Source organism: Dermacentor andersoni, chromosome 3, assembly GCF_023375885.2.
Source record: "Dermacentor andersoni chromosome 3, qqDerAnde1_hic_scaffold, whole genome shotgun sequence".
In the NCBI taxonomy this organism is placed as follows: domain Eukaryota; kingdom Metazoa; phylum Arthropoda; class Arachnida; order Ixodida; family Ixodidae; genus Dermacentor; species Dermacentor andersoni.
The window spans coordinates 154490301-154516758 of record NC_092816.1 but is presented as its reverse complement, the minus strand read 5'-3'; the positions used below and the strand labels follow the sequence as shown (position 1 = coordinate 154516758).

General features: G+C 50.3%; 1 protein-coding gene across 1 annotated transcript in view; it reads left to right on the top strand.

The window, feature by feature from the left end:
• Window positions 1-243: 243 nt before the first annotated feature.
• SppL (signal peptide peptidase-like protein) overlaps window positions 244-26458 on the top strand; it is a 112634-nt gene continuing 86419 nt past the window's right edge. The window contains exon 1 of the mRNA XM_050172894.3: window positions 244-1253. Coding sequence (XP_050028851.1) covers window positions 1237-1253 — 17 coding nt within the window. The 5' untranslated portion in view covers window positions 244-1236. The remainder of the gene's footprint in view (window positions 1254-26458) is intronic.

Sequence of the window (26458 nt, the reverse complement as noted above, 5' to 3'; positions counted from 1 at the left end):
CGTGTACGTAGCGGCTGTAGCTATTTTGCCACTAATATGTCACCGATTTCTCTGCGCTGTCGAATAAACACAGGCGGCAACGCGGGGGATTACTTGGCTATGAACACGCGAAGCCAGAACATGTGTTTTATTTTGGCTCAAATTTATCCCGCTGTAGCGCGCGCGCAGCGCTCTCCATTGTTTGCGAGGAATTGTGGGTAGACATCTGAGGTCGCCATCTTTTTTTTATCACGTGACCCCCCGGTTGCGTAGTGAAGGCGAGGGAGGCTGGTAGGGAGGGCAAGGCGAGCTCGATCAAAAAGCTCGCCGCGGCCTTTAGTGGGTTTGTGCCGTGTTGTGTGACGCTGTGGTGGCTGCTGCACGAGAATGCTGTGATGTAAGCAACGAGATTGAGGATCGTTTGACCCGAGGACCGTGCTGCTAGCTCGCTCTGCTTCCTCTCCGTGTGTGTGTGTGCTGTGTTGTTGTTGGCCCCGCGCGCGGTGGTAGTATCCTCGCTTTTTATCACAGGGCGCTATGCGACTCTCGTGACCGTCGGAGACGCGGAGCATATCGTCGCCCGAGACGCTGGCCGAAGCGGCCCGCAGCGGAGGAGCTTTCGAGTTCACGCTCTGGCGACGCTGGTGCTCTAGCAGTCTGGGCTAACCCCGCCGGGCAAGGCGGCGACGGCGGTGGAAACAGTACCGGTCCTGTGCGATCCGCGGCAGCAAACCGTTTCACGAAGGTGAAAGACCTTGGAGAGAGCTGCTCGTCGTGCCGTTTTGTTGTCGGGCAGCGCGGATTCGTCAGCGCTCTGCCGTTAAACACAAGGGTAGACGGCAACATCGGCTGCAGGAAAGTGGCGCCCGCTGCTTGAAACTCGACTGCTCCTCCGATCGACCTTCTTTTACATTTTTTCTTGGTTCCGGGTCCGTCTGCACAACGGTGCGGGCCGAACGGCCACAACAAGCGTCGTCCCTTGCCGCGCCGCCGAGTTTCGTGTGTGCGATCGGTGTTGTGTGCATGTGCTGCGTGTGAGACCTGCTTGGATTCCCTGCGACGAGAAAGGAAAGCGCGCTGGCCTCGCGGTGATGTCGGCGGGCGCAACGGGGGGACAGCACCGGCGGAGACGCGAGTTTTGGCGGCGGACGCCGTCTACGGCCCTGTGATTGTGCTTCTCTCGAAGGGGGACCCCTGTGCCCCCCCAAGAAAGCATCCAAGCTGGCGTCGTTCAGTGCCCGAGAGAAGGCGGCCGTCATGTCTGAGTACCAATGGTGAGTTGCCGTTTTTAATCTCCCTTCCCCTCCACACTCCAACCGGACCAGCGCGCTTTGCAGCTGACCAGCGACGCCTGCCAAAGCTCGGTCGGTTGTCCCGAATGCGGCGAGATCAGTCTCGCGATTCCCACGTTATAGTGACAATAACTGTGCCACGAGCTCGAGTTGCAGCCTGTCGCAGCGACCATCTCCGTGTTTGATCGCCCCGAGAACAAAGGCTCGCGTACGACTCGATGTTGCGTGCAGCTGCTAAACACGGCGACCCGTAGCTTGTAATGGTCCGGCGTGTCTCAATTTATTTTCCCCTCCCTAGGCCTAATGCTGAGCCGAAACTGGCCCCGGCCGTGTGAACGGCGTCCCCCAAATGTGGGTCAGAGGCCGCGTACGTCAGACAGGTGTGAGTGGCCGCCGTGGCTGGCACTGTAGCACGCTCTATGGAAGCCGTATCCTGTGATGAAACGGGCCCATCGTACGAGCATCCTGGTCCTTGCGTTGTAGTTTTTGGTCATCCGCCTAGACACCCGGAGTCTCTCGGTATCGCGTGTTGTTTTGCTTGCGGAAATGGCATCGCCGGCGTCTAACATCTGCCCCGCGATGGGAAAGCGCGACGGAGAGGACTGCGCTGCTGAGAGGGGAAAGGGCCAGCCTTTGAGCGGGTGCGCTCTTTGAGAGGAAGTGCTGCTCCCTTGGGGTCTGTTTTTCTCACGGGTTCTTTTCACGTGAGAGCAGCGGAGCACTGTTTCCCAGATTGGATGTCTTATCTTGCATGCATGCGCCTCCATTGACTCCGGGCTCGCCGCTGGATGTGGTCGATGCGAGATTAGGAGGGCAACGCGTGAGACAGCAGGCACGGTTGGAAAGTTGACTGCTGAATCGGCGCGTTGAAACGACTCGATTGTTCCTTTCTTGCATCCTTCGGAGGCACCTGGCGGCTTTGTTCGCATTGCCTGTTGATTTCGATCGTTTCACCCTTTGCGTGGGCGCATCACACACGTCAAAACGGGTGGTTGAAACTACGTTTAAACATCTCGCTGCTTCATGTGCACTTGCCAATTTTGTTGTTTGGTTGTCTGTTGCAGACGTAAAACAAAAAGGAAATAAATAAAACTTAAATTTCGTCGCCGGTCGATTCTGCTGCCGAAAAAGAAAAGTTAGCAAAACGGTGTTATCGCATCCTGTCGACGATTGCGGATTACCTATCGTGGCTTGATCGTAGCAGCACTTTTGAACGGACGCCGCTTCAAGAGTGCGTCTGAGCTGGAGACGTGAGCGCCACGAGCGCTCCTCGTCATGTAGCTGAAAAAAGGAAGTGAACGGAGGCGTCGTTTGATGATTGAATCACCGCCGGTTGCGCTTCGTCGTACCAGTGCGTGCCGCGCGCGCTCTCTCGCAAGACAGTCCAGAGAACAGCCTGCCAGGCTAGTTGATTGTAGTACTATACCTTTGTCATCTTTTAGTGCTGGACAAATAACCAACTGTCGACATACCGCCCATGATTTGTCAACCGTAGGCCATGTGGCAACATAAAGACGGCTGCGGGGCAGACCGCGTCGTCTGCTCGCTGCCGCCCGGGGGGAGTACGAAGGATATAGAGTAATGAACCGAGGCCTTTCAGAAGGAGCGCGTGTGGTTAACGGGTGCCGTCAAAGAATAGCTCGAGCGCTTATCGCACAACCCATCGAGCGTCGTGGTCGCGCAAACCCGTCCTTTGTCAGGGCAGTTCGGTCAAGCCGGAAAGCAGCAGACGGCTCTCTCCATCGAGCGGCCTTCCCTTTGTTGTCGTTAACGAGCGCTGTCTCGCCCGGGTCAAGAACCCAAAGTAGCGGGACCGGTCGAACGTTTCGGCGTAGCCATTTCTCGTTAAAAAAATAAATAAATAAAGACCGGGGACCGTGGCCACGCCGTCGCAGACGGTTTGCTGCGCGCCCGACCTGGCCCTTCGTGGAATCTGGGTTGCGGACGGATTCTGCGGAAGGAACCCCCTTTTCCCAAGTTCGAGTCACGGAACCGTGCCGCCACTCCGCTGTTGCAACCCGCGTTGTCATCGCGAGAGATTGAATACGTGTAATTTTACACTGTATCGATAAGCATTGGCGGAACATAGCTGACATGGCTTCTCCGCGCGGTTGTCTTGTTCGGGAGTATTGAGTTTTCTCGCCAAGCGTTGCGCAACGCAGCGGACAGGCAGGCCGTACGTAAACGCGTACATCTGTGAGTCTGCTTGCAAGTCCAATAGAGGTCATTTGGGCTTGCCAGACCGATTATCTAAAGATAGCAGGCATCTACAAGACTGCAAGTCTCGCTGTCGCTCCGCAAGCCTTCTGGAAACGCCATTAGCTTTTTCGTATGCGTTAGATCGACAATGCAGTTAGAACAATGAAGAAAATGGAGTATCACCCATGGAATAGTGCAGCCACTAGCCTACTCGCAACACTGACAATAATAATACCGCATTTTCGAAACTCGCCTGTTCGTATTCTTCGTGACAGACCGCTACAATGGGCATCCTGTCCGCTACCTTGTATTTTCCACTGAAATCGATATCCTCAAAAGTGATCGACCGTTATTCAGAAGCATCCACACCATTCACAGCCGCTGAATTTAGAAATACTGACATTTTTTCTTCTCTCTCTCTCTCTCGCGCGTGCGTTATGGCAAGTGTCAGACTGCCCTAATAATACCGGTGTCAGGCGGTGCATTTTCGATGGGGATCGAATTTCTCGACCGCAATCGGCCTCCCTTCCGCAGCATGCGGAAATGAGTCAATCACCATCGACCGGACACGTGCCGCGTGACAGTAGTTTCGGTACTCTGGGTCGCGATCGGGGATCGTTGCTCGATCGCGCCCCTGGAGGTGTATGCGTACTGACGTCATTATACATTATTGGCTCGCTCTTTTTGAGGAGATTTAGTGGGATTTCGAGGGGATTTTAGCGCAGCCAAACTGAACTCGCCGGAGCATTCTTATTTTCTTGCTTTCTTCTTTTTATGTGTAACGTCGTTACAACTAGACCTGCTGCTACGTATCGTGAGCCAGTTTCACCATTAGTGACGACGTTATGATGACGTCGCTGACGCCCGGTCCGCCATTTCGAGACCAACCTTTGTATCGAATTAAAATACGCGCTTGTCAGCCTCCGCACCTGGAAAGCATCGTCATTCTATGCGCGAGAGACGTGCGGCAGAGATCCTACAAGTCCGCGTCAGTATACTCGTCTAATTAAAGCACCGAGCCCGCCCTCAGAACGGCAAAGAAAGGAAAAAGAAAGTTTTGTTGAACCGTGCGGATGAGCTGCGTTGGCAGCCGTGAGCCCCACACTCGGTACAACTGCTTCTGCTGGTGATCTGCGGAATATTCGAGATGGCGTATGCAAACGAATAAGCCTGTTATAGCGGTGTCTGCAAGGCGGGATTTAAATTCTCGAACTGCAGCTTCGTTGAAGTAATACGGCTAATACAGCGAAAGACGTTGGGCGTGTATACATGAACGGGAAGAAAGGAAACAGAGGGACCCGACTTTTATTAGTCATATCATGACGAGCCAACAAACAAAGACACTAACCACAGCATTGGGGAAATTGCTTGTACTTATTCATCTTATTAAAGAAACGATAAATTAATGTAAAGGAAAAATCGATGAAAAAACAACTGGCCGCAGCTGGCGCAGGTTTTTTCATCCACTTTCCTTCCTTGCCATTAATTTATCATTCCTTTAATTAAGAGGAAGCTCGGGTGCTTCTAAGTCCAGGTACAAGGAGAATTCGTTTTTCTCGGCAACCACTGCACCAAATTTGGCGAGGTTTGTTGCATTTTAAAAGAAAAACTTAAAATGTAGTGACTGTTGGTTTCGAATTTTCGATTTAGGTCGTAAATTTTTTATTAAAAAGTGGCAAAAATCGAACATTTTGAGAAAACGAAACTATCATGTTTACAACTCTTGTAACTCAGGTATGAAAAATGGCATCACAATTCTGGGAATTGCATCTCGTAGAACATCTAAAGGGGAGAAAATTGATATGCTACGCATGAATCTAAAAAAAAAATATTTGTAATATGGAAATACAGCTTTTGCAGAACCCTTGTACACAACGTAATAAATTCACGTAAGATATAAAATGACATATCAAATTTGTCCGCTTTCAATGATCTAGTGGATGTCGTTTACAGAACCGCGATATCTGTTTTTGATGCAGAGCTATTAATTTGTAAACTTCGTGCTTCTATTTTTTTCAAACCTTCAAATTTGTGAAAATCTTTTTAACAAAATTGAGACCCTAAATCGAAATTTCGCTTCCAACAGTCACTGCAATTTAATTTTCTCTCACAAATGCAAGAAATTTACTTAAGATCGTTTGAGGGGTTATCTCAGAAAAATGTTCTTGCGTTTTACATGTATTTGAATATGCCGCGTCGGTGTTGGGCCCTAGCTTTAGCTTCCTCTTAAATTAATAAGTACAAGTAACTTCCCCAATACTGTCCTTGTTGGCGTCTTTGTTTGTTGGCTTATTATGATATATATATATATATATATATATCGCAGATCGCAGGGAGAGGCCTTCGTCCTGCAGTGGACTTACAATAGGCTGATGATATATATTAAGAGAACCTTTATTGCCGAAGTAGTTTCATGTCTCGCTGTGCTTTTCTCTGAAAGTGTGAAAGCCGCATCGTGCTTCTGTCTGTATATTTTTCGAATTGAGTTCTTACTTTGGATCACCCGGTTAAAGTCCCTTTCGGAAGCGCAAATTACTTCTTATCGCAAGTAAAGAGAAGGCAGCCGAGGCATGTCTTCAATGTAAGGCCGGCCCATATGGATACTGTAGCTCCAACATACTGCACCAACAGAAGGTAACGTAAAAAAAGGAGAAAAATACATTCTTGGATATATATATATATATATATATATATATATATATATATATATATATATATATATATATATATATATATATATATATATATATATCACCGCACCAAAGGCAGGGAGAAGGAAGACACACTGACAAATCAAATCAGCAAGTTCAACTGACACAGGCGGCTAACGCAACAAAACCAATCTTGCCGTCGATTTCTTTCGCCGTCCGTGTGCTTCTGCGCGAATAATGCCGCACCAACTATAGCCCACCAGTCTGCCCTTTTGAAATTGTTGGGTGTCACGGGCGAAAAGCGCGATCTGATTATCAGGCGCCCCCCCGTATTGGGGGACCCCGGTTCTTTAGCGTGAGCCCAGTGCACGTTACACGGTAGGCTTTTGTAAAGCCTCCACCATTGCAGGGTTTACAGCGGTGATTCGCAGAGGAGACAGAGAGAAAGCTCTTCATTGAAAAGCACTTTAGCCGGCGTGTGTTCATGCTACTACGCGATACTCTGCAGGGAGTGGGTCGAAGGGAAAGTGAGAAGACACTCTACCCCATAGTCACACGGGACGCTTTGTATCGCGATCAAGCCCGATCGGAATCGAGATTTCTCGGTTGCGGTTGGCTCCCTTCCGGTACTTGCGCTGTAAGGAGCCAATTTTGAATGAGATGCCAAATTTATTTAGTAGGGCGTGCGTGTTCGGTGCCAACCACACATGCGTTGGCTAGCGCTTAGTGCTGCAATTCGAGCCTAAGTACAATGCGTTTCAGCGCCGGCGTCCTTGGAGCGTGGGTGTGTTTGTTGGCATAATTGTAACTGGGCTGCGAGAAAAAATTTAAACCGTTTCGTGCTATACAGTGCGTAGCGAAATGTTTTATATAAGGGTCACGCGCTCGATATTGTGCCCTACTGTTACATCTGCGTCGATTAACGGGTGGACGCTGTGCGTGTGTGACGTTCTGCATCGATTTCGCACGCGCACCACGTATCCGGTCACCGCCGGCAAACGACCGGCTTGCTTTCGTGAAGCTTCTTGGTCGCAAACAAATATCCAGTGGCAACCGCGATCGTCACTCCAATTTCCACTCGGGCTGCGCTATATTCTGCACGGGCACACCAGGCGAAATCGAGCCTTTTTTTTGCCGCCGCCGCCGAAAGCAAGCACAAGGATGTAAAGTTTCGTAGTTAGTCAACCTCGTCGGCCAAATGGCGGTCGTAATTGAAATTCCGGCGAAACCGCGAACCCCCCGATATTGTGTTCGCGGCAGCGATGTGTCACGACGCGATTTGCGCAGATTTTAGTCCGAAAGTTTTAACAAACCCTCGTTTGGCGCACAAAATATCGGCTGCCGTTTTTACATTGGCTTTATGGCGCCTGTGGCGACTACGAATAAGGCCGAATGATCGAGCTTGTTCAAGATATTGGTCGGTGAAGCAGATCGGATCCCAGTAAATATTTTTGATCCCTTTATCGTTTTCAAAAATATCTTAGACTGTTTTTCTCGGCGAGCGATGTGATACACTGGCCAACATGCAGCGACCAGTATTTCACATTTATACTGCGGTATTTTGCTTTCTTAACTTCGCGAACGGCGTTCACATTACCTTGCTGGGTGTTGTTCGTGGTGGTTAGTGTGAATATTTCTCGTTTCATTGTGCGCAAATACGTTTAATTAGCTTAATTTATAAATTCACCTAGTCAACGAGATGTCAACGAAAAAGTTGTGGATGAATTTGAGAAATGACCTATAATGTCACCCTCAGCTAACCTACCACCCGCCGTGGTTGCTCAGTGGCTATGGTGTTGGGCTGCTGAGCACGAGGTCGCGGGATCGAATCCCGGCCACGGCGGCCGCATTTCGATGGGGGCGAAATGCGAAAACACCCGTGTACTTAGATTTAGGTGCACGTTAAAGATCCCCGGGCGGTCTAAATTTCCGGAGTCCTCCACTACGGCGTGCCTCATAATCAGAAAGTGGTTTTGGCACGTAAAACACCATATATATTATATATTAGCTAACCTACCGTTGGTAAAGATTTTTTTTTGGGAAAAAGAAAGCCTCTGAAATAAAAAAGAAAATTAAAGACGCCGATGTGACCGTGACGACGCTTCCGCGCACCAAAGATTGCACCGATTTTTGCTCGACGCATCAGCAATCTTTTGGCGCGTATCTTCGGTCCTTATTAAGTGCTTGTCAAATGCGAGGTAGCGCGATCTTGTGACGGATCGCTTTCCGAACCGTTGTTAAAAATTATGGGGTTTCACGTGCCAAAACCACTTTCTGATTATGAGGCACGCCGTAGTGGGGGACTCCGGAAATTTCGACCACCTGGGGTTCTTTAACGTGCACCTAAATCTAAGTACACGGGTGTTTTCGCATTTCGCCCCCATCGAAATGCGGCCGCCGTGGCCGGGATTCGATCCCGCGACCTCGTGCTCAGCAGCCCAACACCGTAGCCACTGAGCAACCACGGCGGGTCCGAAACCGTTGTAAGACCGCGGCCCAGGTTTGCACGTTCGTAATATACGCAATGTACTAGATGACGACGTCTACCCCTGACACCGCTTTTATGACTGGTGCAGCGACGATGCATTGCCACGGTAATTTTTTTTTTTTTTTTTAAATCTCGAAGACTTTTGTTTTTTGCTTGGCTTGTTCTTGTAGAAAGAACGAACCACATAAGACCTAGGTTGCTGTATACGCTGTTATAGGTCATTGCTCGGCATATTGCACAACTTTTGCATTTTGCACTGTTACGGGGGCAGAGACCTCGTCAGGCAATCTTGCCTTTAGTCTCTGCCACCCGCAGGATGATGTGATTTTCCTGCAAATAAAAACTGACTGACTGACTGACTGAACCTTATTGAATAAGTAAGATTCTAAATGTTACCTCGTTAAACTTAAATATGTGTTGCTTGTTCACAATGAAAAAAAAAAGTGAGAAAAGCTCAACTGAGCATTGACACAAGCCTGTCAGCGTAGGCGTTGTTCACACAAAGGCCTAGGTTATTTTTTTCTTTTCCACATTTAGTTAGCACATCTGGTACGCAAATTAATGGGGGTTTCTGAGAAACGCCTATAGGCTTCCTTTGTAGTTTCGTCCTACAGTCGGGTGTATGACATTTTTTTTTTTCCTTGCCACGAATTTTTGTCGCCTAGCGGACTTCCGAAGAACAGATTTACCGTAACTTGGTAGTGTTCTGCAAAGTCAAGTGAACGACACATTTTCTTGATCTGCCTGTACTTCACTTGTATTGACATTTACCAAGTTGCGCCAAGACGCGTATTTGCTGCTCCAAAACGGTGAATTCATGCTCCAAACCTGTTCCAAAGTGCACAGTTTGCTGCTCCAAAGCATCCTTGGCCGCTTCCATCCCTGCGATATGCATCCCAATCGGACTCGATCGCGATCCGAAGTGTACACCCCGTGACTGAGTGGTTAGAAGGGGGCTACGGGGGCGATAACGCTCGCCTAGTTAAATTTAGGTGCACGCTAAAAAAGAAAAATAACCCCAGGCGGTCGAAATTAGTCCGGAGTCCCCCACTACGGCGTGCCTCATAATCGGATCGTGGTTTCGGCATTTCGAACCCTAGAATTTCATGGATTAGGAAGAAGGTGGGCAGCAGAATAAGGCTAGGTGATTATTACCGCGAACCCACTTCTCCGCGTCTTCTCAATAAATTCTCCCTTCCCCCCGTCCCTCTCTCTCTCTCTCTCTCTCTCTCTCTCTCTCTCTCTCTCTATATATATATATATATATATATATATATATATATATATATATATATATATATATATATATATATATATACACACACACAATCTTGAGAAGCCAACAAACAAGGACAACACAGGGGAAATTACTTGTGCCTACTAATTCAATTACAGAAGTGACAAATTAATGACAATGAAAGTGGATGAAAAAACAACTTGCCGCAGGTAGGGAATGATCCCACGTCTGCGCATTACGCGTCCGATGCTCTAAACAATTGAGCTACCGCGACGCGGTTTCCACGTCCACTTTCTTGGGTGGTGTTTGTTTTACTACTACAACCACCCTTGGGAGGGTTAGCCAGCGCCACCACTCACAAATCCTGGCACAGTGGTGGCGCTGGCTAACCCTCGGCTAACCCTACATATATATAAGGAATAACACGACCTCTTCAGCAGCCAATTAATTTTGTCCGTTGAAAATTTAGTTTCACCGCATTTTTCGCATCTTCAGGATCTTGAAAGGCGTACATCTGCAGAACGAATTAAGAATTTTCAGCTATTCAGCGAGTTTCGTCGGGTTTACGAAATGCGGACTTCATGTGAGAACTCTCGACAGGGGAACACCAGACTCTCGATTTCTTGCAGCTAACCTCCCTTCAGTGTGATAGATTGCCGGGGAGTTTTCGTAAACATTCGCGGAAGACACGGAAGAACATCGGGGAAGTTGAAAGTGGTGACGTAATAGACGCGCGCCCCGGGTTTGGTTTAGAACTGCGTAAAAAGTGGCGGCGATCTTTCGTTCGGGCGGCACTTGAACCGCAGAGCCAACAGCTGTTCACACTGAAAGGAGGAAAGCCCCGTGGCGTTGACTTATTCGTAGACGCGTAATGAAAGTCAGCGGGCTTGCATACTGTCAGTCTGGGTTATTCCGCGAACGGTGCACCCTCTAGCCGTCGCGTCGCCTTAGCAACCGTTTCTGTTCGCCATCCGCGGTTTCGCAATTGCCGCCGTGTCTTCCACTGTAGCCACCGGCACCCTTTGCAGGGAAAAAAAAAAAAAAAAAGAAACCATTAGTGGTGGACCCGCTGGGAACGCCAGCAGCCGTGCCTCGCCGGCCAGCGGGCAAGCGTGGTAACGATTATTATACGCGTCGTTTTGTGGCCCTCGAGGAAGTCGAGGAACCGCGTCGATAATGCGCGCGCCGGGTTTCCGAGAAGCATAACGGACCCCGAGGGTGTGCGGCGATCGCCCCCCCCCGTCGCCCGGCGCGCGCGCACGCACGCACCAACAAACCAACCCCGAATCGTGGCGTTATTTCCCGCTGTACGGAATTTGGGGCTGCGGGATAGCGCGTGCCGGAGCGACCCCGCGATCAGCCCCGTTTTCTTCGTCTTTTTCTTTTTTTTTTCCTCGCCGCATAAACCATATTTGGGCTTCCAGACACCTCGAAGGCGTCGGGAATGTGAACCATCCGTCGACTGTGGCGAGTGCATCGGAGACATCATCGTGCGACGCCGTCTTAAGCGCTATTCCGGCACAATTCGTTGTTCTGTCTCGAAGGAAGGAAACGGGCCGAGATGGTGGAAGCACGACGTCGGGCAGCCTCCAAAGCAAAGCAGCCTCTTCCTCCGACGCCGCCCTTCCCACTCCTCTCTTCGGGCCCTGTCGTGCGCGTTACCCGCCGTGGCGGCGCAGTCTCTCTGACATTGCGCTACTACTGAAAGCCCGAGGGCGCGGGATTGAATCCCAGCCGAGGCAGCCGCATTTCGATGCGGGGGGTGAAATGCGAAAAACGCCCGCGCGTTGTTGTGTGCACGTTAAAGAACCACAGGGGCTCAAAAAATAATACGGAGTCCCGCACTCCGGCGTACCGCGCAATCGAGTCGTGGTTTTGGCCCGTAAAACCCCAGTGTTTTATTTATTTATTTTTTGTCGGCCCGAGGTTTTGTCAGCCGGGCGGTGGGAGGCCTCGACCTAGGTTCAGAGAGGGATCGCGTGCTGTCGTTTCACGAAATCGCTATGCACTACCGCGAAGGTAGACAAAAAAAAAAGACCATCCACATAGATCGCAGGGTAAACTGCAAGAGGCTACCGGCAGACATTTGCGGACTGGCACATTTGCGAACCCTATACAAGTATTCACTCATATATCCGGGCTGCTTCTCACCTGAATGCAAAAAACGGCGACGCCCACAAGGCGGACCTGACACATATGTCGAGTGACTTCTCCGGGCTAAAAACATACGGCGGAACTCCAACTTAATGGTACTTCGGACGGGGAGGTAGCGGTGTCCAGCTCGGATCCCGCCGTCCAGCTGTGGACCGTCAACTGGGCTTTGGGGAACGCCCAAAGTGAAGGGCTTACGCCCACCTCACTTTGGGCGTTCACACACCTCACACCGCCTGCCAGAGCAGAGAACCCAGTAATTCAAAGAACTCTTCAACATGTGACGAAAGTAAAGTTCTTCCTCCCCCTGCTGTCCGCGCGTTGGCTCTTTGGAAGTACGCCTTTCACGGTTGTCGGATCTCTCGAGTTTTTATTTGCTGGGACATGTAGTTAGTGGACGCGCTCGTCACCACCAGTGACTCAGTCACTGAGGGAAATTTGTTGTTAAACTCATTTACCGTGGGCCCTCGCCACCCAAGATGCTATAGCTTTAGCTTAGCCGTTATTCGGGTAAACGCAAGCGTACTGGGCATTTTTCTGGAAGGGCCGAGGGAAACGTGAGCGGCCTGCACGGTGCAGCCACCTGGTGGCGCAGAGCTCAACCAAACACAGAGCTAATGTAACCAAGTGCATTTTACTTTGCTGCGGGCGTAAATTTTCGGCAGCAGCACGATTACGCCACTGGCGAAAATTTACACCCACAGCGAAGTAAAATGGGCTTAGTTACTGCAGTATTAGCTCTGTGTTTGTCTGGTTGAGCTCTGCGCCATCAGGCGTCTGCACCGTGCAGGACGCACACGCTTCCCTCTCCGCCCTTGCAGTAAAACGCCCAGTCCGCCTGCGTTCAACCTAATTCCGCCATGCTGTCAAATTCGCGATATTGTCAGTTTTGATTGGCCCAGAGGGCTGCTACGGCCTCTCTGATTCGCTCAAAATGCCGCCACTACAGAATTTGGCAACATGGTGGAATTGGACGACGTACAGAATAGGCAACTCCTGCTCTACTCCCCCCGCGCTCGGCTGCTAGAAGTTACCGCTTTGCCTATCACGTGGGGAGGGCCTGTTTGCCCCGTGAGCCTTTTCTGTATATTTTTTATCACTATACTTCAAACATTGTCACGGGGCGCTTCCTCCTAGTCTTTCTTTTTCTTTCATTCCTCCATGTATTCTGGGCACTTTCAAATTCCACGGTGTCGTGAATTCCGCCTCGTTGGCATTTTGAACCAATCAGGGAGCGCGTAGCAGCCAGCCCCGTGAGCCAATCAGAACTGGCAAGATGGCGGAATTCGACAGTGTCCAGACGCTGCCGGACTGGAGTACATAACTCCTGTGCAGCTCGCGTATAGACGCTAGTGCCAGAGTTTCCTCTCGTAATTTTTTTTTTCATACTATTTGGTATGGTCAACCGGAAACTACAACATGTCACATCGTGTGGAGGTGAATACGCTTCTCTACAGGACGCGCTACTAGCAGTCAAAGCAGCTTCCAGGGCGACCATCAGGGCGAGAGAAGACAAGGATGTAGCTGCAAATGCTCACATCCAGACGGTCTGGCACGAGTTGTCATCGCTAGATTTCGCTGGCGCAACCCAAAGGACGCGGCTCGGACGTTCCATGATAAGTGTCGTCACATCTGGGCTCTATAGCGATTCCCCGCGCTCTCACACATTTTTGCGCCGATGAAAACGATGTTTCGCGCACAACGGGCGCATTGCGTTGAGGCAGCGCACCATCTATAGTGGATCTCGAAACTTTTAAATACTGTTGAATGTCGAAATGCCATTCTTGAAAGCCTCGAAGATCCTCGCCCGAACATGTGATTGCCGTGGCGTGATGTTAAGCGGATCCACCAGTGCGCGGCCGGTCGCGCGGGCGTATCTCGGAGGCCATGGCTCGACATTACTATACGGCGACGTGACTGGAGCTGGAAAATGCGTATTGCAGCATTCGCTCCATAAATACGCGAGTGAAAGTGTGATCGCGCCTATACGCTGAAGTGCGTGTGTTGGGGCGTGTACTGACTTATTCCTCTCTCTCTCTCTCTCTTACCCCGCTCCTTCTCCCCCGAACTCGTTGCTTTATCAGTCACTCTTTATTTGCGTCGTCTTTTTTGCGGTCGAGGTTGTCGTCGCTTCAAAGTGCGATTCCTGCAGTAACCTCATAGCTGCACCTAGGAATGTTTTGCCTCTACACACATCTGCTCTGACTGCGAACAAAAAAAAAAAAAAAAGATGTTTACGCGGATGAGCGCGCACGCGCGCGCAGTTGCTGTGACGTGTTTGCATTTGCGCGTTGCAGCTCAATGTTTAATGCGCCCCGAATTTAACCCCCGGCTCTATGTGGGATAAGCACGCGCGCGCGCAGCAAATAAATAAACAAGTAGAAAAAAAGAAACAGAAGGACATGGAAATAAAATGGCTACCAAGTAAAAGAAAGGAAATAAAAATAAAGTAAATGAGGCCAAGAAGGTCGAACGATTTTTCGTTGCGGCGCGTTTTCCTTTATTGCGTCCCGCTTGCCTCTCTCGTTCTCTCCCTCTTCATGCGCGTTGCAGAGCACGGTAACCTCGATCGCTCCTGTGTGACGCGATATAAGCAAATATGTACAGTAAAAAAAGAAAGACCAAGGCTAAAACAATGCCCGGGCGTGCGTCCCGGTGCGAGCACAAGTCGTTTCCCTAAACCTATCCGACCCGCGGCATCCATTGCACACACAATTTCATATATATACGGAGAGAGAGAGAGAGAGATAACGACAGACAGATGACACCTTCCTTCAAAACGGGCCGGCGACAAACACTGACCAATACAAACCTTGGGCAAGTTGGCGCGATTTGGAAAACGTGATTTTTGGGAGCTAAAAAGACACCCAAGGGAGAAGAAACAGACACACACACTGGCGCTATGTGTGTGTTTCTCCCTTGCGAGTGTCTCTTTTTAGCGTCCAAAAATAATGTTTTCCAAACACTGACCTAGCCTATCTGATCTAATCAGGTTTTACTACATCTGTTGCAGTGCTGTATCTCCTTCATGTTTTCTTTCTCTGTATCGTACGGCTAATCAGCCATGCCTGCAACGCCCCTCGATTCATCGATCGAGGACCGTCTCGTTTCTTTTTTTTTTTTTTGTCCACCAATGTACTTTAAACGTTTCTTTCTTGTCTTGACCGCTCCCGAGTTAATCCATCCATCCGCTTTGAAACCGAGTGCTTTCGGCAGGTGAACGCTCTCTGTACGGTTTTTGCTGAGTGAATGGAGAGTTTTCAATTAGGGAATACGAGCAGCACCGAAGCGTTGGAGGACGCGCATTCCATTGTGGGCCCTTCGCAGTCTTTTGTGTTCGCTTTGGCTTCTTTGGGAAGCTTTGCGCGCCCGGAGATTTGCGTCCCCCAACGCTTGGGTGCGGCTTGCGTTCCCTATGTAAAGCTACCTAATACCTTGGCATTCCATTACGATGTGTCGAGTCGTCTCCTGGCGTTTGCGGCATCAGAGACAAGCCTCACCCTGTTGCGAATATTTCCTCCTGTGTGTTTTTTAGAGCGCAGCCCTTTGGTGCCCGTTCTTGCGTTTCGCATCGCCGTTGTGCCTCGCTGTAACCAAGGTCACCATCTGCGCACTGCTCTAGCTGCGCGCGATCCTGCTGCCATCTCTCGCGCGCGGCGCGAGTCTTGCTTTCCCCTTCTCCTCCAAAGCAGGATCACGTGTTCTCGCCTATACTCTCGCCACATTCCTCCGTGCAGCGCCGTTGCGGTGACTCGCCGCTACCGTCCACTTCGCCGTCCCTTCTCCCGCTGTCGCGGCACTGCCGAGGTGCCGGGGGCGGCCGCTCCTTGCCACCTCGTGCGTGATCCACGGCTTTCCACCCGTCAGTCTGCGTCGCGTGGCTGTAGGTCTTTCAGCCGTGTCTCTCGCTTCCCAGTTTGCGGGGCGCGTTCCTCAGTGACGTTTGTTGCCTGTGGCAGTGCTTGCGCCTGGCTGTTCTCCCGCCTCCACTCTTGCCCTATACCTCCCCTTTCCTGGCGCATTGCCGTTGCGGTGACTCGAAAGACAGTAATAGCGTTTCGTCCCCTTACTTCTACTTCCCACCCCAACCTTGTGCGGCCACATTGAAGCCTATGAGTGAATGAGTGTGTGACCTCTACTCAATACCCTCCTCTCCACCCGTTCCCTCATCCCACCTCAGAAGGAACATTAAATAATTGCTAATCTCCCCCCCCTCCCCGCGACGGTGACCCAGTATAATAGAGACCTTTAGCTTGTACGCTATTCCGGTAAACGGGAGCGGTTTGGGCGGATTACCGGATGGTCGGGGCGTAAACGTGAGCGGTGAAGCCGCCTTGTGTTGTAGAGCTCAACCAGACAAACGCATAGCTAAAACTGCAGTAACTCACCATATCCTGCTTCCCCACTCGTGCAAATTTTTGGCAGCGGCGTAATTGTGAACACGATTACGCCACTGTCGAAAATTTAAGCCAGCAGCTAAGCAGAATATAGTAATTAGCTCTGTGTTTGTGTGGTTGAGCTTTGCGCCACCAGCTGGCGCCACCAATCTGGCCGCTCACGTTGACGCCCCTCTAAACCGGAAAACCGCCCGCGCTTGCCCGAATACCGGACACGCTAAAAGTCTCTAATATGGCGCGTCGCCGCAGCGCCGGCTCGATAGCGGCGGATCGCGGAGTGTGCTGCCCAATCCGAAACGCAGAACCGCCTCTGTTCGGCACTGCGTGGTCTGTATGCGGTTGCCTGTTGTTGAAATAAGGCAGCAGCTGCGCTCAAATATCGCTTTACCAAGAAGCGTAATCGTCGGCCCATTTTGTTGCCCTCTGGTAGCCAGCTGGGGTCTCGAAAGGCAAGGCACTGCCCTTTGTAGGAACCGAAGTGTGTGGCACTCGGATTCTGCTTTAGGAAATCGGGACTGGCTCGGGTTGGGGGGAGGGGGGGTCCATACCCGGAACGATTGTCGCTAACCCTATCACTCCTTTTTTTCCCCGATAATGCAGGGGTCGCATTCCTTTTAATTTTGAAGCAACCGGGAATGCTCTTCTTCATGCACAGACATAATTGCTTCCTAAAGAAAGTACCGTTAATAAACTGTCGTTGCCAAGAGTTAGAAGAGACAAGAAAGTATACCCTAGAGGTAGATGTTTCCACGTTTGAGTACTTTTAGTCCCGTTTAGTGGAACAACCCTCAACTGTGTGGTCTGTACCCTCAGTACGACCTTCAGTTAATGTCTCTTCTTCTTTTTTTTTGGGGGGGGGGGGGGGGGGGGACCCACGCCTACTTGTCTGTTCTGCGGCGTCATTAATAAAATGACGCGTGTGTCATGCAAATGACAATTGTGTTAACATCATTTATGGTTTGCGGCCGACCGCTGAATCGATCTGCTCGAAGAGCCACATAAATGCGCCACTCTTCTCCCTTCTTTCTCTCTCATCCCGACTGGCTGCGCGCCTGCGGGTCATGTGGGGTGGCCGTCGAGGGATACATAGGCGCAGTTATGAAAGCTACGAGGGCGCGTAGTTTTATGACGCGCTTTACTGTCGCGGCCGGTCATTAGATATGCACCGACCTTCACCGACAGCCACTCGCGCGGCCCGCTCCACTCTTTTGAGATGACGCACGTCTGGAAGCTATTCGCCCCGCGAGATCGCATCGTCATCAACGCAGGCGCCGGCACCGCGCTCGAGCGTCGTGGAATTTGGAAGACGGGAAGAGGCGCGTTCGCGAGTCGCGTGGCTTCTGTCGTAATCGGTGCGGGGCCCATTTGACAGAAAACGTAGAAGGCCGCCGTCGCAACGAGCGCGGCGACCAAGGTTCCAGAGTTTTCCCAGCTTTGTTGAGGCCCGACCGAACCCCCTCGCGCTTTGTTAACCATTAGATATTGGTCCGGTTGCGAATCTCCTCGGTCGTACGATTCCATCAGCGGCGAAATAACTTGAATGAAATGTGACTGCGAAGATACACGAGTGGTTCTTTCTGCATTCCGATCTAGCATGCGAGTCCATCGTAAACTGTGCAACGCCGTAAGTCGCAGCAAGCCAGAAGTCTTCTTCATCACATTTAGGTGGCGTAAGTTATTGTGTGGTGTGAGAATTTACGTTAAGATCCTTTTTTAGAAGTCCCTTGGAGAAAGTCCCAAAATAAGAGGGCGTCCTTGCAGCTAATAAAGCAGTGTTCTATAGTTTCCGGTACATCGCAGAGACGAAAAACAACCCGCCGTGGTTGCTTAATGGCTATGGTGTTGGGCTGCTAAGCACGAGGCCGCGGGATCGAATCCCGGCCACGGCGGCCGCGTTTCGATGGGGGCGAAATGCGGGAACACCCGTGTACTTAGATTTAGGTGCACGTTAAAGAACCCCACGTGGTCCGAATTTCCGGAGTCCCCTACTACATTTTTTGAAACAGAACAGCGCAGTTTTGACGGGGACAAGCAGGGAGAAACGACACGGACGAGCGACACTTGGACAGCGCTCGTCGGTGTCGTTTCTCCCTGCTTGTCCCTGTCAAAACCGCGCTGTTCTGATTCAAATATGGCTTACCAACTCGCCCAAACGTCCGTTTTAACGAGTTCCCCTACTATGACGTGTCTCATAATCAGATCGTGGTTTTGGCACGTAAAACCCCATAATTTACTTAATTGATTCATAGACGAAAAGTAAATGTGCTGTGATGGTCTACGTAAATAACCACGGCCTCCGAGATCTTGAGGCTTGCGCTGTCCTTGAGAGGCAGAGCGCTCCGCCCCGATTTTGGAGGACACGGAATAACAGTCCTGGGCGTACAAACTGTAGCGACGACGCGAATCGCTGCTTTCGTCTGTTCAGTGCGAAATGAAATTTCAGGGCTCGAAAGGTCCCGCGGGTGTAGAAAAGCAAAAGTTTCGGGCCTGACCAGACAACGAAGCAAACAAATTTGGAGCACATGGACAGGAGCTGGGCTTTTACGTAAAGTGCGGTATCGTAAAGTATCTTCGTTTGCTATCGCTCTTGTTTTTTGCGTACTTGTCACTGTTCATTCGAGCTGACTGCTCAAGATATTTCTGCGCTTCTTACTTTCATTTATTCATTGCGAACGTTATTATTTTTTAAATTAATTTTTCTAATACATATCTTTAATACATTCACGGAAGGCACCCGACTGTTGATCAGCGCCCCTACTTGGTACGTCCCACTGCCAAGGTCATCACCATCTTCGTGACGTTTGCATTCATCGCGTATAGGGCTCGCGTGGCAACGCGTATGCTAATCCACGGCGCGCGCGCGTCGAGACCGGCCGTGGTTAATCGTGGCTAATTTTAGTGTAGCGTTTTTTTTTTTTTTCGGAATCCGTACGCTGCTGTACGTCAAGTTTTCTTGTTTTTGATGTGACTTTTGGCAGTGACTGAAAGGGCGTATTTGCCTTATTCAATACGTGGCGCTGCCGCCATGGCTTCAGAGCAGCACACTCTCCGAAGGACCTTTGCTCAGAGGGGAGTGCCAGGCATATGTAACGGCGTGGAAATTTTCTCGTTATCCGTTCTCGTATTCTTAACAGAACAACCTATTATTCGTTCTATACATTACAAGACCTGCCCATTTGCGCTTCTTGCTATTCGGTCTCAACTAGACTGTCAGCCACCCCCGCTTGCTCTGTTAAACGATGCGGCCGTCTTCCCTTCTCTGGAACGTTATACGCCTGTCGTTTAGCGTTCCATCGCTTGGTGCGCGGTTCTTGGTTTCGCCACAATGTTTTTTGTTTTTTTTTCCTCGCAGTTACGGCCGCGTACGTACGTTAGCACTGGTAGAATGCATTGGTTGTGGGCTTCGTATCAGTTTGTTCGTATCGGGTTTTACTCGAGTGTTTCCAAGGTCTTTGTCTTCTATTTGATGACCTTCTTGTTCTTTTTCTTTTTTGCGTGACTTGACATATGACACACGATAGTAAGGTCAAACGAACTAGTGTGTGTGTGTGTATATACACACACTTGGCATATCAAGTAAAACGACAGCTGAAAGCGCTCACCGGCGCGCACGTGGTGTACAATAGGCCTCAAACAAGTGGCTTTCACCAACAAGCACGAACACTAAGTATAATTTGCTAACGCAAATAACATGCGAAAATAAGCACTTGTATAAATTTTGCCCTGTTACAAATAGTACAAGATTTACATTTCTTTTACTCCGACAAGTTATTGCGCGTTATGTCCGGATATCATGAATGCGTCACACGTGGGTGTTATCTTTTATATTCACCCAAAATATTAATAAGACATTTGCTGTGAAAAAAAAGAGAGAGAGAGACTTCCGGTCAACGCTAAGGCTCGAACGCCTTAGTGTGAGCAGAGCGGGCGAAAGGGAACACCTGCTTTCCATAGCGCGCCAGGTGTCGCGTGAGAGGAGAGGGCATCGCCGCGACGCCACGTCACCCTTGTCGTCACTTTCGGAAGCCTCTGTTATCGGCACGTTCCTTGCCTGCGCAGATGCGAGCAGACGGCGAAAGCGATCGGGATCACCTGTGTTCCATGTGTTCCCATGTCGAAACTCAAATACACGGCGCGTCTCCGCCGAGCAGAGCAAGAGAAGCCGGGGCACACAAGACTTGCAGTTCGCCTTGGGCTATATTGGATACAAACAGCCAAAACGAGTACAGCTCGGGATCGGTAGTTGAAGCGTTAGACGTGTGTGCAGGATGGTTTTTCGCCCAACCATTCCGGCCTCGAGAAATCGGAATCGATGCCAGCGAAAGTGCGAAACATGCAATCCGTATAGCGTGGGTTGACTTGCGAGGATTGAGGGAGCGGGCTAGGTGAGGGCAGTGGATGGGAGTGGAAGGAGAGGGAGAGTAGGCTCCGTTTTTATAGCACGAGTTAAAAACGGGATTCGCAGGACTCGCCAACCCGGGGTCCGAGCGGTGTTCAAACTTTCATACTCAATCTTCTTCAGCCGTGCGCCCGGACCGCTTTCGCGTCGGACTTTCGTTCGGCGGACCCGTTTCCTTCGTGCTCGCCTTGATGCGCGCTAAATTTTAATCCGGCTCTGGGCTCGGCGTTGTGTCGTGGTTACGTGGGGCACGGGCGGTCGCGACCAGCGACGACTTCGCCAGAAGGCAACCGCAGCTTACTGCGCCTGTTTGTGCGTGCGTGGGCTGCGGCTTCGAGAGAAAAAAACCACAACGAGCACCCAGCAGGGAAAACCGACGAGGAAAGCTGCTGGCGGTCGTCTGCCCGTGGATGCATAATGCAGCAGGAACGCGCTTCGCTTTGCGCGGCTGGTGTGTTTGTGCGCGTTCACGTAAATATGGAAGCGTAGTGCTTTGCCCCCGTCTTGCCCGCCGGCCTCACTATACGCGTACGGGTGCGAATGTTTTCTTTCTGTCTATCTTTATCTATTTCGCGTGCTCTGAGGCTCGGCATCGAGACGTCGAAGGCGATTTGTCGTTTCTTTTGTTTTTTTAAATGTGTCTTGTCGCCTTCACCCGATCTTTCTCCTTTTGGTTTTTTCTCTCCTTTTGCTCCTTTATTTCCTCCACATCCTTACACGGCCCCGCTGAGGAATCGGAATGGTTGGTTGTCCGTGCCTTTCCGCTGCTAAGGCGTCGTTGATGCCCCCTTTTGAGCCAAGCGCTTGTACCAGCGATTGAGCCAGGGCTCTCAATCTCGTGGGTTCGGAACGGGAGGGTGCTGATGGCAACGTTAACGACCCTCGATCGGGGTGTGAGAAGATAAAGAAGAAAAATAAAGTAAACGTTTACCAGATGTTGACGCAGCAGCCGCGAGCCACGGTTAAGACACCGGCAGACTTCCGGCACCGTGGTCTCTGCTATTGTGTGAAGATGATGATGTTCTTCTGCACAAATGGCACGTAGCCACCGCGGGGGATCGGCCACGCATTGGGCGGTTTGGAGGAAATGGATGAAAAAAAGTTTAGAAAAAAAAAAAACTAGGGGAAGTTGGATTCTGCTCTGTATTCAAAGTGACACAGTCATCATGCTAAAGTGGGCCGAAAGATAGGTGAATAATTATTATAATTTACTGTTTTAGTTAGGAAGGCAGCCGATTGGTGTCGAGAATACAGGCCTTCATCGCGGTGCTAAACATCATCACGGCGTCGTCATCGTCGCGCGCGGATACGTGCCGGCACGGCAGGGAGGTCATCGTGACTGCGGGAAAAATCGTCCGATGGTCTATGAGGGAAACGGGATGTTCGCTACGTAAAAAAAAAAAAAAAAAAGAAAGAAACGATCACTCGCAGAATTTTTTTTTTTTTTTTTGTCGTTACGGGAAGTCGGTAGACCTCGAAAGCCCACAGAACAAAGCAGCAGACCTGAGCGATTCCTTCTACTTTGAACACATGCAACGAGACAGCATCATTCTCCCGCTTTAAAGACCGCCATGTTATTATCCGCACTTTTCTTTCTGTAATGTCACATTTATAAGTAGAATCGATACCTTTTCAAATTCTTGCCTTGAAGTGATTGATAACCGATTTTCATAATACAATTTTTTTAGTGCAGTAGAAAGCTTACCGGCCAGAGTGTCTAATCATGATAACGCGAAAAACGCCGTGGCACGTTATCTTAATTGCTCTGGAAGCATGCTGAAAACTGTCATATGTGAGCGCGATAGCGATTATACGCCGGCATTGGTGCGAAGCAGACAAGTGCGGCCGCAGCTGCGAGGAGGAAGAGGATGAAAATGAACGAAGGAAAGATAGAGAGGTCAACCAGACGTACGTCCGGTTTGCTACCCTACACATGGAAGGCGAGAAAATGTTATTCAGTTTATTAAGCCGATGTTCCTGCGGTTCATGTTTTCCAAAGTGTTAAATTGTTGATGCGAAAACATCGAATGGCCTGTCGAACGAAAGAGCCGACGTCTGTCGTCTGGCCGAGTGAAGAACGGCACCTAAATTCCACCGGCTGCGGCGCCGCGTCGGAGCAGAGCGGGCGAAAGGGAGCACCTGCTTACGCGATGGCGCTACAGGCGTTGCGTGAGGGGGAGAGGGCATCGCCACGACGCCACGTCACCCGCGCCGTCGCTCTCGGAAGCCTGTGTTAACCGCACGTTTCTTGTTCGGGCAAACTCTCGCCTGCGTTCCAACTGCGCCTCGGTGAGGCCAAGCCAAAACGTTCCAAGCTGGCCAAGCGTCTGAATGCGCTCGCTTGCCCGCGAGGAGTTCGTCGTTAATGCTTTCGCATTCTCAGCTCGTGTAAGAAGTGCTTAGGTGTCCTCGGTTTCTTTTTCTACGGTAATTCTTGTTTTCGTGGTTTACTGTTCTACTGATTTGGTCATTAACCAGGCAAGAGTGTTTTTTTTTTTTTTTTTTAGCCAAGCGTAGTTAAGTTCCCGAAAGCGAAATAACGCTTTTACCCGTGATAGTAGTTAATCGTGTTGCCGTAGCCACGGGTCTGCTAGTATTGTAGTGCCGGCACCCATTTACGGCACAACTATAGTCGACGACATTTTGTCTCTCACGGGGAGACCGCGCAGCTTTTGGTACTTTACTCGCAAACTCGCCCGCGCACAACGGCATGTGCGTTTCCATGCACTGTGGGAGTCATAGTTATACATGTGATATTGCGGAAGAAAGAAAAGTGCGAGCTATGAAACTTTCGTAGAATAGACAGTCAGGCTGCTGTGAGTCTTGTCAGTAATTCCTTGTCACGAAAAACACGATGGTTTAACACCATTGAACGCAGCTAAGGTTAACATGCAAATGCAACGTATAATTCCCAGAAAGTAATCTTGCACTGCTTTTCTGGACAACCGTGAGACACGTACAGACTTGTTTGCGAAACTGTCGGTAGCTTTCCCCCAGACGTCACGGACGCGGCATCTCACCCGAACATGGCGGCCACGATGACGTCATTGCACCACATGTCACACGTAAATCGTTTCGCGTTTGGACAGGGGCGCCATTTATCACGGGAACCTCACTGTTATCGATTTGTCGCTGGGCGCAAGACGCTACGTTCGTGCTGTCATGTTTATGCAGCTTCTAGACTTGATTGTGCCCCAAAATGGCGGCCACCGCGGTGAGGTCAATGCAATTGTTTAGCATAGGAGCCAAGCGGAGTATAGGTGTACGCTGTGTACCGCGCCGACGGGTATTGTACACGGCAACAATATCTTTTTTTTTAGCTGCGGAATCTCAATTTGAGATGCCTTATTCTTTCTCTCTTTCTCGCTCTCTTTTTCTATATGTGTTATTCTACGGGCAAGCGCTAAAATCGACGCATCTGAGGTCTAAATCACTGGTGCCGTTATCAATATCGTGGCTACGACGAGCGGCTCTTCTGTGAACGAAAGGGTACTTCCTTTTCTTGCCTGTCCGCATCTTGGAACAACGAACTGTCTTTGTCAAATATAACTTGTAAGAACTTGACCGCATAACTCATGTCTCGCGAGAAAATATACGTAAGTAGTGCTTACCTATATTTCCTTTTTCAGCACGAAATTTAGCATTTTTCTGCTCTACTGCTGCTGTGACACGCGCGATGTCGTTTTGCGATGACGTATACGTGGCCTGTCGAGGTTCGGTTCACGTAACATTACCCTCTTCCGATGAGGTACTACTACAAGCACTTTCTTTATATCTCCTTTTTATTTTTGCTTTTGTTGATAGCTGGGGGTTCGACAGTCACTACGTGTGACCTCAATTCCTTGAACGCGGAACAGGTCTTTAATTGCGCCTTCGTTCAGTGCGGCCAATTCATTTCGGTGCGCCCAGTGGAGCGCGACTTCGGGCTTGTCGAGCAGGGATCCTTCCGTACGTTACGGAAATCGGAGGTGGTCGCCATGGTCACGTGGTGTCGCGAACGACGTGCACACCGTGGGTTAGGGTGTACCCACGCGGGTCACTATTCCCCGACGCACTTTTTGGCAGGCCGCACCGTGGTCGTCCAGCGGTCTCGCCGATGCTACAACAGGGAGAGGGGAGGTGGATGCGAGAGAGGAGCGTCGCAATCGGAGGAGCAAGCTTCTGCGCAGAGGCGCAGAATTAACGGCCCATGCAGCACGGTGGGTGTGGCTCGCGTACTGGACAGACCGGACCGGACCATGGCGCCGAAATGGCCGGGGGGGGGGGGGGGGGGGGGGGGCGTCGGCGTTTCGCTGTGCCGCGTGACCGCCAGTTCCCATTTCCGTGGCGCAAACGAGCTCGACACACACACACCCTTCGTTACGATTCCGCGCTCCACTTGGCGCGCGTTTTTTGAACGGGTTTGCAATTGCCAGCCATTTGTTGCACCCGTTCGAGGAACTAAGCTCCGTGCCGTGATTACGGAGTCGGTGGCTATATCCGATAAAGCCAAAGAAAAAAAATAAGGAAAAGAAATACGCAGAGTGTCGTTACTATGTCATTACCCATATAGAGATTCCTTGAGTTACTATCGGGGCAACCCTGGCCCTGCGATCGTTCAGCTACTGTGGTAATGATGGGTAGTGCACTGATTTGTCTAATCTTTGCGCTTGGGGCTTCAGACGTTCCTGTAGCTTCGTTTATCACGCTCTGTGTGGGCCTAAATTGGACTAATTTTCGAAGCAATTTATACTTTCTTTTTAATGCGGGAAGTAAGACTCCGTGAGCGCGCATAATTGCTGCAAATTGCAGTGGTTCCGCGTGTCCATGCGTCTGCGGCGTAATGGTTTCAATATCGGGCTTATGTGCTAGAGGTCCTGCGTTCGAATCCTGCCGTCGGGCAGTTTTAATGCGGTTTATTTAAGTACCTATAACGCACTTGTTTCTTAAAGAATGATCACGTAGCCCCGTTTAAAGCCAGAAGGACGAAGTTTAGGTAAATCCATGTACTACCCGTCATTCCCATGCTGGCTATAAACGGCTCTGCTTGCTCCGTCCGCATACACTATCGCCACAGTTCCCGCTAGTAATTGTATGAAACTCTGTCACTACTCCTTCAAAGGATGCCAGGAGTGCGGTGTCCCCACATTTAGTCTGCGGGGCCCTGTAGATGCGAGCCTGGCCTCCGAGATCGGGCGGCGCGCACAGCTCGTTCTCTGAGGCCATGATGCGAACGTGGGTCTTCCTAGAATAGTTTCCAGAAGGAACACTGCCGCTGCGATCGTTCACCTGCACCGTGGGAATGATGTCTGCTACGCCACGCATATTTGTCAAATCTTTGTGCTTGTGGCTTCACACGTTCTAGCGGCGTTATCTATGACACTTTATAGTTCAAAGTTTTCCAAGAGATATTTCTAAACGCACGAAGGCCATAAGTTCCTGCGCGCACGAGTAGTCGTTGGGAGTTGTTGCGTTCGTAACGTAATGTCTTGCAGAAAATTATCGATGTGCAAAGCCGCAAATTCGTTTGGAGCCCGATGGGCGACGTTTCGGCCAGATCCGTATGCTAAACGATACAGAACAACTCAATCTAGAAGGTTTCGATATCTTTTTTTTTTTTTTTTTTTTTTTTGTACGACGAAAGGACCCAAATACGAGAAAATACTTAGTAATCCGTTACGTCACG